Raw genomic sequence first — 11886 nt, 5'->3', positions numbered from 1 at the left:
ATAGTTGACAACAAATTTCTGTAACCAAAAGTTCAGCACTTGTCCCTAAGGCCACATCAGAAGAATGAGGACAAGTGGTTTGAGAAGGAAAGAGGAGTTTATTAATTTACCGGCAAAAAGGAGGCTGGCAGACTCCCATCTCAAGGTACCAGCATGCCCCTCTGAGCAGAAGTACAAAGCTTTTAAAGGTTCTAATCAATCCCATCTTTGGCTAAGACAATCTTGTGACCTCTGCCCAGACAATTCCCTTGAGCCATCTCCTGTGGCACAAAGAACAAAAGATATTCCCCTGCCTCTCCCGGCCACTGGCCTGAGGCAGGGATGCAGGTCCTAGTTCTCCAGTAGAGTGAGAGGTGTTGTCAAGAGACATAAAAGATTTCTGCTATTTTTTGAAGCCATTTCTTCTGTTACATATTTCCCCCTGTCAGTATTACCCTTCCATATCTCTGGGAGGAGGGGCGACGTAGTCATCGAGCTACGTCCTGTGAATCAGAGCGATGTTTCAGATGGAAGGTTTGTACTTACGTATGCCATCGCAAAGCTTCGGCAGTGTATTTACAGCAGATTATCAGGCGGAGAAAAGTCATAAGTAATAACTACGACAGTAAGGATTAAGGCAAAATGGCTGTTGCCTTGCACACGATGTCTGATACAGGGCTGGGAGAGAAAAGAAACGTGGGGCCTCTGAGTGCAGAGCCATTAGCTGCACCCTGTGGGTGATCTCAGAGACCGGCTTCTGCAAATTCAGAAATCACATACAGCCTGAACAAGGTTTAGGAAGACAAACCCAGCAACAAGACAGACTAACAGAAGAGGCGATCGCCTAGGGCAATCTTCACTAAGGAGTTGTCTCTCCATGCTATAGACAGACTTTTATCTATTTTTGACAGAAATAGGATCACCTGCCTGTTGCTTTCCACCTGCTTTTACTCCACTAACCACGGATCACAGACATATCTGCACCATGCACTGTAATTTAAATGCTCCCTCAGCTGGGGGGCACCCAGCAAGGCGTTGAACCCAGGTCTGTCCAGCTGCAGAACCTGAAGTCCTGACAGTCTTGCCAGCATTTTTCTCTGGAGAGTTCTTAGAACCCCCACACAAAATTGCCTGAGGGTCTTATTAGAAATGCAGAGTCCCAGGCCCCACCCCAGACATTCTGATTCCAAAGGTTAGGTGTGGTGCCCAGGGAGCTGCATGTTTAATACCTGCTCAGGCCAGTCTCACAATCTAGCCAGGTAGAGGACTGTCACGTCTGGTCTTTGGGACCACTAAGGAGCTACATTTCCCCACAGGCCCTTCCAGTTTCTGTCCCCAAGTCAATATGCTTTATCAGAACCCCTTTTCTCAGGAGGGGTTGACATTGACCTGGTGAAACGACACTGGGCCATTCGGCCTCTCCAGCACCTGTGCGCCACCATGGTAGACGTGTTTCCCTAAGCACAGAGTCCCCAGTCAGAGGGCACATGCATGGTGGGGCACTCGTGTCTGAGAGTGCAGCCTGGTGTCCAGGGCTAACAGCAGCGAGAGCTGGACCTCGGTTCTGCCTCCCTGAGCCTCTGTGAAAGCACACAGGCTTTGCGGGAGGCCGAAGGTGCTGCAGCGATGCCTCTGCGCGGGGCAGAGCAAGGCGCACGTGAAACAGTGAGAGCGTGTGTGTCAGCACGTGTGAGTGTGAGCGTGAGCGTGAGAGTAAGTGAGAGTGCGTGAATGTGTGAGAGTGTGACTGAGAATGTGTGAGTGTGTGCAAGTGTGAACGTACAAGGGCGAGAGTGCGGGAGAGTGAATGTGAGACTGAGTGTGTGGGTGTGAGAGCGTGTGAGGGATTGTGACTGAGAATGCGTGAGCAAGTGTGAGAGTGTGTGAGAGAGTGCGCGGGTATATGAAAGTGTGCGAGCATGAGTGTGAGAGTGTGACTATGAGAATGTGTCAGCGAGCGTAATTGTGAGAGTGTGTGAGTGTGTGTGTCAGTTCCTGCAACCTGGGCTTCCTCATGCCTGGCCCAAGCACAGCCCCCGCAGGGCCCCCACAGCACCCACAGAGGGGGGACACGCATGTCCCCTCACGGCCCGTCTCCCATACCAGTGGCCCCTGCCCGGCATTGCTGACCGGGCCAGGCATTTCCTGCTGGGGTGCAACTCGGAACCCTGCCACTCCACATTCTGCTCCAGACAGCCATGGCAACCCATCAGCACTGGCACAGTGATCAAAAGCCACCCCATATAACCACCCCAATAACAATAGTAGGCTGTATGCCACCCCCTCAGCACCCTAATTTCCTACAGGTCCCATTTAGTGATTCTGGAGGTCCCCAGGAAGCCAGCTATGGGAGACTTTTGTATGGGGACTTGCCCTGTCCTGACTCCCCTAAGGGTGCCCCTCTCCCTAGGTGCTGCACGGGTACTGGGGGACAGCTCAGACTCCGCATGTGGCTCTGCTCTCAGGTCACAGTGGCTTTTGCTGGCACCTGATGCTGGCAACAGGACATGTGGGCCACTTCCTACCGTCCAACAGAGCACCTTTGTGTCTCAGCTCCTGGGGAGGCTGGAATGGAGGGCACCAGTCCGAGGGCCAGATTCCCTCCCCTGAGGCCCCCTGATGCCCTCTCTCCTTGGGGGCAGCTCTGGCATTTGCAGCTGTGTGACCTTGGGCACATCACTTGACATTCATGCCTTCATTCTGCAGGCATTTACTGAGTGCCTACCATATACGAGACACAGTTGCTGTCCCTAGGGATACAGCCAGGGACAAGAGAACGCATGCTGCTCTCCTAGAGCTGACATAAGATAACGCAGGTGGGAGCAGAGCCCCACAGAGACTAAGACAGGCAGTGTGACACGTGGGAGGGTCCAGGCCATGCGAGGGGCTCTACTGGCTCAGGGAGTAGCATCTGCAAAACCTCTAGGTGGGAGCGAGCTTGGGTTTGTAAGGAAAGCAAGAAGGCCAGTGTGGCTGGAGTGGGTAGGGGTGTGGGAGCTGAATTTGATTCTAAGGGCAGAGGGAGAGCAATGGGGGGGGCTAAGCTGGGAAGCAACAGGAGTTTTCTCTGGCAGCCATGGTAGACCAAGCAGGAGGCTGAAAGAGGATGGGTGTGAGGTCAAGAGGGAGCCAGATGTCAGCTGGAAACCAGGCAGGATCCAAAGGCTCCCTCCCAAGTGCCACGTGACTGAGGAGGCATGTGTCTGAATAAAGACCCAGGACGACCATGGACAGTGTGCTGCCCACACCTGCAGCCAGCCCAGGATTCTGGTTCTGAAGCTGACCTTGGGGAAGACCAAAAGCTCCTGCAATATGGCTGGAATCTTGGGTGACCTGGGCTGCGTGAAAGTGGAAAAACTCAAACTGTGTTTTCCCTCTGTGCTTTCCTGTGTTCTTGCACCACAACATCAACTGACACAAGATTCCTGTAACCAAACGTGTAGGGGTTTCTCCCCCACACCAAGCAAGCAACTCTGCAGTGGACACCAGCTGGGTGTCCGTCAATTCAACTCAATTCCGATGCTGTCTGCCTGGAGATGGCCTCAGCAACCACAGGTTGAGAACTCAGTCCCGCAACACTGCCTTGTCCTTCCTCCATAACTTCTGATTAACCGGCTGCAAGTTGGGATTCCCATGCCCCCCTCTTTGAGTTTGATTAATTTACTAGAGGTGCACAGAGCTCAGGGAAATACTTTAAGGACATTTTAAAGGATACAAATGAACCAGATGAAGAGGGGAGGTCTGGAAGGGTCCCCAAGGCAGGAGCGTCTCTCTCCCTGGAGTTGGAGTATGTACCATTCTCCCCACATGTGGATGAGTTCTTTTTTTTTTTTTTTTTGAGACAGATTCTTGCTCTGTTGCCCTGGGTAGAGTGCAGTGGCGTCATCATAGCTCACTGCAACCTCAAACTCCCAGGCTCAAGTGATCCTCTTGCCTCAGCCTCCTGAGTAGCTGGGACTACAGGTGTGCACCACTGTGCCCAGCTAATTTTTTCTATTTTTGGTAGAAATGGGGTCTCGTTCTTGCTCAGGTTGGTCTTGAACTCCTGACCTCAAGCTATCCTCCAGCCTTGGCTTCCAAGAGTGCGAGGAGTACAGGTGTGAGCCACCGTGCCCAGCCATGTGGATGAGTTCTTATTCACCTTCCTGTGAGTCCCCACATGTTCAGCTGTCCAGAAGCTCTCCAAACCTTGTCCCTGTACACCACCACACCCAGTTAATTTTTTCTATTTTTGATAGAGACAGGGTCTCCCTCTTGCTCAGGCTGGTCTTGCACTCCTGACCTCAAGCAGTCCTCTGGCCTTGACCTCCCAGAGTGCTAGGATTACAGACATCAGCCACCACGCTCAGCCTCCTGGGCCTTTTATTGAGACTTCATTGATAGGCATGACTAAAGCATGGACAACTCTGTAGAAATGTGATTAGACAAAAAGGGCATGTTCTAATACTAATAGATGGAGTGGGAAACCCCGCAAGGCCCGTCTGTTCAGATTCCTCTCGGCCTCTCTGTGTAGCATTCCTGTGGCGCAGGACCCCTTCTGAAATGGGGGTCTTGTGACCTACCTATAATCAGACAAGGTAGGTGAGAGAATTTCTTTATGGCCAGCTCCAAGACAGAAAGGTGGAGAAAGATTCCTACCTTGGAGAGAAAAAGGAGCAGGTGAAAGGAGGGCAGGAGAAGGTCAGAGAAAGAGATTCTGTTTTCTGAGGCCTGTTCCTGAGGCCTAAAGTGGCCCGACATGATATTAATCACAAGGGATAAGAGAGTCATGAGCAGGAACTGTAGGTGAAAACCCAGGCCACATTCATGTGGAATTCCAGGACAAGAAGAAGCTGCCCTGAGGTCCCTAGAAGCCCATGGGAGGGGGGAAATTTTCTTTCCATCACTACTAAGTCCCCAGAGCCATGTGACATCATTAGAGACCAAGATGAATGCTGAGTGAAAAGGATTAGTCCCATTGGGCAGATGGAGAAATTGAGGTTTGGAATAGGGAGCCACTATCCTAGGGGCCGCAGGATTGGAAGGCACAGAGCTTTGAAAGGTTTTCAAGGGTTTGCCTCTTTTACCAGACAGGCCTCTGAAGGTGGCACACCCTGGGGCCTCCTCAGTGCAATCCCAGCCGGTAGTCCTCACCAGCCAGACGCCATGGGGCCGGCCTCTGTGGGCTGGGCCAGCAGGAGCCAGGCACTATGGGATACTTGGGTATACTTGGGGTCTGATCAGGCATCTGGGAGGCAGGCCAGGCCAGGAGCACCTGGAAGCCAGCTGGGGGACTCACTTGAATTTAGTGCATTGTCTCACAGTCTGGAGCTCTGGGTGTGGGCTATGCAGAGGACACAGAGAAGACATAGGCTGGCCTGGCCACTTGGCTCTTTCAGGGGTTCAGCCCCCTGTATGGCCATCCATTTGAGGGGCTTACCTTTATCTCTCCTCTGTCACAGGGAGCTTCCTCCTCTACAAAATAGGTATTGTAGACAGTACAGACCTCACTGGGTGTGTGTGGTGAGTAGACTCCATGCGGCAGTGTCTGTGATGACAGTCCCCTACCCTCACTCTGGGGAGCCTCATCCCTCTCCGGACTTAGTAACAGTAGAGGTGGTGCCCCTGTCCCTACAGACCCAGAAGCAAACCTAATAATTTGTGAAGGGTCTGCCTCTAGCGACTTCTCAGTTAACCTGGCTGGTTAGTAGTATCATTGCTATTACTGTTGTAGTCTCATTTTCATACTCCCCACCTCCTGTACAGGGCTCTAAGGCACTGGGCTCTCTTGGGGCTTGGGCTGTTCCGCTGGGGCAAAGCCGGGCACCCACCAGCCCTGTGACCTTGATTGACTTTGCCAAGTCTCAGTTTGCTTATCTCTAAAATAGGATTACCAATGAAGCCTCCCCTCCTAATCCCACCCAAGACTGTGTGGAGGAAGGAAACAGAGCAGTCTGCAAGTCAACAAACCCTGAGCCAGGCCTAGAACCTGGAGTTGTCGTCTGTTGTCATCATTATTATTGTATGCGTGGTTAGCAAGGCAACGCGGCCTGACACCCGCGAGCCTGGCCGCCCTAGCAGCCCAGCAAGGGTGCGGGGGAGGGGCGGCTCAGCGCGTGGAAGCCTCCGGCGCTGGCTGCGGCCCGCGGGCCGGGAGGGGGGAGGGAGGGGGCGGGGCCCGCGTCCGCAGGGGCCCTGGGGTGATCTGGAGCCCCGCCCCGCCCCTGCCCCGCCCCCAAGGGCGGGTCCCCGGGAGTCTTAATGCGCCCCCGCGCGGCACCCGGCCTCGGCCGCCGCCAGTCGCCGCAGGAGCTGCCGCCACCCATACGTGCCTGCGTCCGTGTCCTCGTCCTCGCCCGGCCGCGCCATGGAGGGCTACCACAAGCCTGATCAGCAGAAGCTGCAGGCCCTGAAGGACACGGCCAACCGCCTGCGCATCAGCTCCATCCAGGCCACCACGGCTGCCGGCTCGGGGTGAGTGCGGGGCGCGGGCAAAGGCGCCCAGCCGCAGCGGGGCTCAGGCGGGGCGGGGAGCCGTTTCCGGAGGCCGCGGTGGCCGCGGGCCTGTCGGCTCCGGGTCATGCTGCGCGGTGCCACCACGAAGGAGGTGGCCGGGGGCGCGGTCAGATGGCGGAGACGTGGGCCTCGCTGGGCCCCCGGCCGCAGGCGCCTTCCGCTGCGCTGCGCACTCTCCGCCCGGCTTCCCGGGCCCGGCCGCGTGGGTCCCAGGCCGGCTCTGCAGCCGCCTGGACTCCGCCTGCCCGCTGCACTGTGGCTCGGGGGATGGGCTCGTGAACGCAAAGCCTGTCTCCGGCCATGCCAGGAAAGCCACCATTATTGCTTTTCCTGAGAACAAGGCCCTTTGCCGTGCGCTCTGCAGGTGCGGCCCTCTTAAAGCTCTCCACAACCCTGTGTGGGCGCCACCGGCAACGCTCCGCCTTCCACATGGGGAAACTGAGGCTCCGCGTTTCCCAAGTCACTTGCCCGGGGTTACACACAGCGAGAGCTGGGATTTGAGCCCAAGCAGCCCAACTCGCGAGCGCCTGTTTTAACCCCCGACCTTGCAGGAGACTCTGGGCCCGGCCTTCTCCCCACCTCGAACTACGCTCCACACACCCCTATCGTTACTACCCGCATTCCTGCCACCCTTGGGTTGGGTCCAAGTTTGGAGCGGGGGACTGCTGAGAAGGCAGGCGGCGGTGGGGAGGGGGAGCGGTGGAGAGGAAGGTAGCACGTGAATGCTGAAAGAGCCCTTGCACCCACTGTAAGCGGGGAATGGGTCTAAGATCTGACCTGAGAGGAGAGGAGGTGGAGGGGAAGGAGACTTGGAAGGCTAAGTGAACAAAGGACCGAGTTCCAGGGCCCCAGCGGTAGGGAATGAAGTCCTGGGGCAGGGCCAGCCATCGGGTGCACGTTCGCCGAGGCAGGGGCTAGGGTGTCCATCCCCCAAGATTCTTTCCCAGCCAACCCTTCTGGGAGAAAGGCTACTGTTGATCCCAAGGACCCTCCCCTGAAAGTGGCCGGTAGCAGGGATGGTGATCATTAGTAAGGGCAACCGTGCATGCTTCTGGAGGTGTCTGGTGGGGTGGTTGGGGTGTCAGCCAGTCAGTTGCTCCAGAGTCTCTTTCCCACTCTGTACAATGGGGACACTAATGGCGCTTACCACACTAGGTGGTCTCAAGGATTCCAGTGCTCCACTTGCAGCCTGGTATGAGGCCACAGTGCCAGGAATGTGCTGGGTTCATGAAATGGTATTAAAACGGGGCAGGGGCGGGGAGTGTGATTTCCAGAGACCTTCCCAAATAAGCTGTGTGGTTAGAACAAAGACAAGATTCTGGCTTCTGGACAATTTTGTACAGGATATATTATTGAGAAATTCGTTTTTTTTTTTTTTGTATGCACTCATGCTTTGGAAGAGATTAGACCTCTAGCAGCCATTTTCCTCCCACCCCACTGCCATGCACACTTGACCTGTTATCTCTTCTGGGCTTACATCAGTACTACCACTTGAGTGGGGTATCCCCTGTCCAGACAGGGACCTGGCTTATACCCAGTACCTCCTGCCCCAGCCTTGCACACAGTAGGTCTACACACTTTGTGTTGCTTTTTGGGTACTACAGCGTCTACTTCCCTTGGCCACTTAAGGGGATCTGAGGGTCTCGCTGGAGAGACAAAGCAATTCCCCAACCAAACAGTATTACATATCTGAGCGTCTTACAGGGCTAGATAAGACATGCAGATACTTACAGGGTTGATGGGCAGCCAAGTAGGTATCTGTGTTGTGACATAGCATCCTTATGAAATGGACTGTATTATATTCACATGTTATAGATGGGGACACTGAGGCTAGTGTGTTAAGTCACTTGCCCAAGCTGGGAATTAGTGGCTGTTCCCTACTGTCCTGGGTGGCTCACATTATCTGGAGTACTTCTTGGACAGGTGAGCAGCACCACACTGGAGAATGGAGGAAAAGGGGAAGGTCAGGTGCAGCCATGGCAGATAAGAGTCAGTTCGAAAGTCACTTGGAGAGAAATGAAGTAACATTTACAACTGTAGGGGGCTCCAAAAGGGTGAGATGTCAGGTGGGTCCCTGGCTCTTTGTTAAGTAAGATCTGATTTCCACCCAGAAAGATACTGTGTATGGCAAAGATACTATATGTGGCCACTGAGAGTTACACCATGTTTACAAATGTAACATAAATGTTACGATGTAAACATATACCTCCCTTAGGGGAAACTCACTGAACTCAAAAAGTATCCATTTGCAAAAGAGAAAAAAATGTATAAAATACAGTGATTCCTCTGTGTGTGCCTGCAAAAGTTACAGGAAAGAAATACTTAGAGAAAACTTATTTTTCAGAGGAAGTAACATTGCTATGCAACCCCTGTCACAAGAGAGATTTTGAAAGATGTGTGCCAATAGTGTATGTGTGGGCACAAAAAATAATCAAGTAAGACTTGACACACGGGCAGTGTCCTGGTCCCCCGATGTTTGTTTCGAGGCCTGCGGCGGGCAAGTTCCGTTGAGAGAAGGCTCAGTCCTGAGGCCCTGGCCCAGTCAGGACTGCAGTCCCAGCTGAAGCGACCATTCTGTCAAGATGTAGTCCCCCTTTCTGGGGGGGCTAACAGCCCTAGTGGTGAAACAGGACTTTGGTCCAGTCTTTGCTGGCCACCCACTGAGGCTGGACTCAGGCATTCTATCAGTGGGGACCCAGGCTGTTGGTTTCAAGATTGGGTGAAGTCCTGATTTCTCTAGCTTTCCCATTCCTGTGCACAGGGACCTCACCAGGCCTCTGTAGGGGATGCTGGGCCTGGAGGTGGAGGGACAGAGCATTCACAGAGGGCCCTTTGTGCAGTCCGTGCCCACAGTAGCCAGAGCTTCTCTGGGTCATCTCCTTCCATGTGCTGAGGGAACTGTGGCAAGGGTCCCGCTCATCCAAGCTTTGAAAAAATGAAGCCCCAACGACCTTGTCAGAAGTGTCTTGGACACTGAGGATAGTGGTAAAGATTTCTCAGTTCTCACTTAGCAGGGCTAGACTGTGTCGTTATCCAAACAGTGTTATCCAAAACAGTGCCAAGTGTCAGCTGAGGACACTATCACGTGCTTGATGCAAGGTGGGGGGTGGGGTTGTGCTTTCAATAAGTCCCCCAGGGCTTCTGACCCACAGCTTTGGGGAGGGCAACAGCTGGCCAGACCTGGCTGGTGGGCACAAGATGAAGAATCTAACCCTGGCTCTGTTCTGGCGGCTGTGCCCCTGCCAGAAAGGCCCTCCCCATCCCAGGGCCTCAGTTTCCCCATCTTTAAAGGAGAAATTAATTGATAGGTGGTTTCAAACTGTATCTTTTAGGAATGGGGTAGGGGAGTAGAGTGAGCAGGCTCTGGGGTCCCGCCACCTGCTGTTGTTGGTTTTTCATCCTGGTGCTCTATGTGGCCTTGAAGTGGCTGGGATCACATCCCTGCTACCCAGCTCTGGCTCCGGGGATTCTTTGGCTGAGTGCTCATGGGATGACTTTGGTTCTCTGGGCCTACTTCTCTTTTTGGGCTTCCTGGAGACCCCTGGTTCCTGCCCCTGCCTGGCCCTTACTGAGGCAAGAGTGAACCCTGTTGTGATTGCCCCAGCAACAGCGGCATTTCCCAACTCAGTATGAAGACACCCGCTGCCCTGGAGCAACTTACTTCTTCGCTAGAGCGACCTCTGACCTCAGCAGGGCTGATGGTCATTTTTTCTAGAAACTGGGAATGAAGTACAGCCCCCTGGTTAGGATCTGGCTGAGACAATCTCCTGGCTTCCTGTGAACTCCAACTGAACTCTGACCTGTCTCAGCTTTGACCCCTCAACTTTGCCTATTTAGGCAAACCTGTTATCACCGTAGCCTGGAGCCACAATCAGGAACTGCCCTGTTGCCAGGCCACAGATCATAGATATCTGCCCTGGAGACCTGCACAGAGCTGGATCCTTGGGCAGGTGCTGCTCTTCCTGAGTGGCCAGGGTGGCATTCAGAGCAGGGTGGATTTGCTAGGAGCTGGGGTGATTCCACCAGCAGGTGGGTCTCGCTCAGAGTTCAGTTGTCCTTGTGGACTGGATGTAATCTCCGAGGACTCCTTGGCCAGACAGGGAAGTGTGGGTGCCTGAGAACTTCCTCTACCAGATTCTCAGCACCTTTTTCCTCCTTTTGAAAACAAATCCTTTAACGGCTTTAAGGTATACTTTATCGTATCATTTTAAGTGTATAATTCAGTGATGTTTAATGAGCTTACAGTGATTTACAATGGATTTTAGTGAGTTCGCCACACCAATTTTAGGACATTTCATTACTCCTAAAAGATATCTCCTGCCTGTTCGCACACACTTCCCATTCCCACCCCCAGTCCCAGGGCGTGGGGCTGTCACTACTACTTTTCTGTCTCTTTGAGTTTACCTCTTCCAGACATTTCTTATAGATGGAATGAGTGAAGGCTTTTGGGCCTGGCTTCGTTTTCTTAGCATCGTGTTTAGAGAGCCATCATATTGTAGCATGAATCAGCACTTCATTTCTTTATGGCTGAATATTCCATTGACTGTATCTATGGCATTTCGTTTATCCATTCACCAGTTTTTCTCAGCATTTTGCTCCTGTCCTAGCTCTGTTCTTGGCAGGCTGTGTGACCTTTGGCAAGTGACTATGCTTCTGTGGACCTTAGTGGTCCCATCCTCAAAATGAGAAGGTTAGAGTTAATATGCACCAAGCAATTGCTGACTTCTGTGCACCTTGCCACGCTCTCTACACACACACCACGTCGTGAGTCAGGTTCTGTATTTATCTCTATTTTATAGAGGAATCTGAGGCTCGGAGGTCATAGCCCCAAGGTCACAGTTAGGATACATCATTTATTCATTTGTGCACTCAGTTTGTGCCTGGCACTGTTCGGGCCCTTTCACAACAACAGTGAAAGGGCTCAAAGCCTCTGTCTTCATGGAGCTTGCGTTGCAGTAGGACAGCGAGGAAACAATCACATCATGTCAGGTGGTGGCAAGTGTGAGTGAGGGGAAGAAGAGCTATTTTAGATAGTGGTCAGGGAGGGCTTCTCAGAGGAGGTGACATGGGGCAGAGATCTGAAGAAACAATCTGAGGTCTGGAGTCAGAGTTTCTTTCCAGGCAGAAGCCAGCTCAGGTAGTTCAGGGAATAGGAGGAAGAAGAACCGCCTCTGGTGTTCCCCTCCACCCTGGCATCCTGGGATTCTCTCCTGAGTTTTTTTTTTTTTTTAAAGAAATGTGTGCATAAAGAAAATAAATAATGAACCTGTTTTATAACTACTATCAGGCTTAATAACTAGGGCATTATAGTACTTTAAAAACTCCTGTGTGCCCCTCCATCCTCATCTTCCCTTCACTCAAAAAAGAACGATATTCTGATTTTTTTGTTGTTGTCATTCCATTGTTTTCCTT

At 52.9% G+C, this 11886-nt stretch overlaps 1 protein-coding gene across 1 annotated transcript in view; it reads left to right on the top strand.

The window, feature by feature from the left end:
- Positions 1–6166: 6166 nt before the first annotated feature.
- The window catches only part of TKT (transketolase), a 24113-nt gene continuing 18393 nt past the window's right edge, over positions 6167–11886 (top strand). The window contains exon 1 of the mRNA XM_012658744.1: positions 6167–6432. Coding sequence (XP_012514198.1) covers positions 6326–6432 — 107 coding nt within the window. The 5' untranslated portion in view covers positions 6167–6325. The remainder of the gene's footprint in view (positions 6433–11886) is intronic.

Source organism: Propithecus coquereli, unplaced genomic scaffold (genome assembly GCF_000956105.1).
Source record: "Propithecus coquereli isolate 6110/MARCELLA unplaced genomic scaffold, Pcoq_1.0 Scaffold1, whole genome shotgun sequence".
NCBI classification, from domain to species: domain Eukaryota; kingdom Metazoa; phylum Chordata; class Mammalia; order Primates; family Indriidae; genus Propithecus; species Propithecus coquereli.
This window is presented reverse-complemented; position numbering and strand designations above follow the sequence as displayed.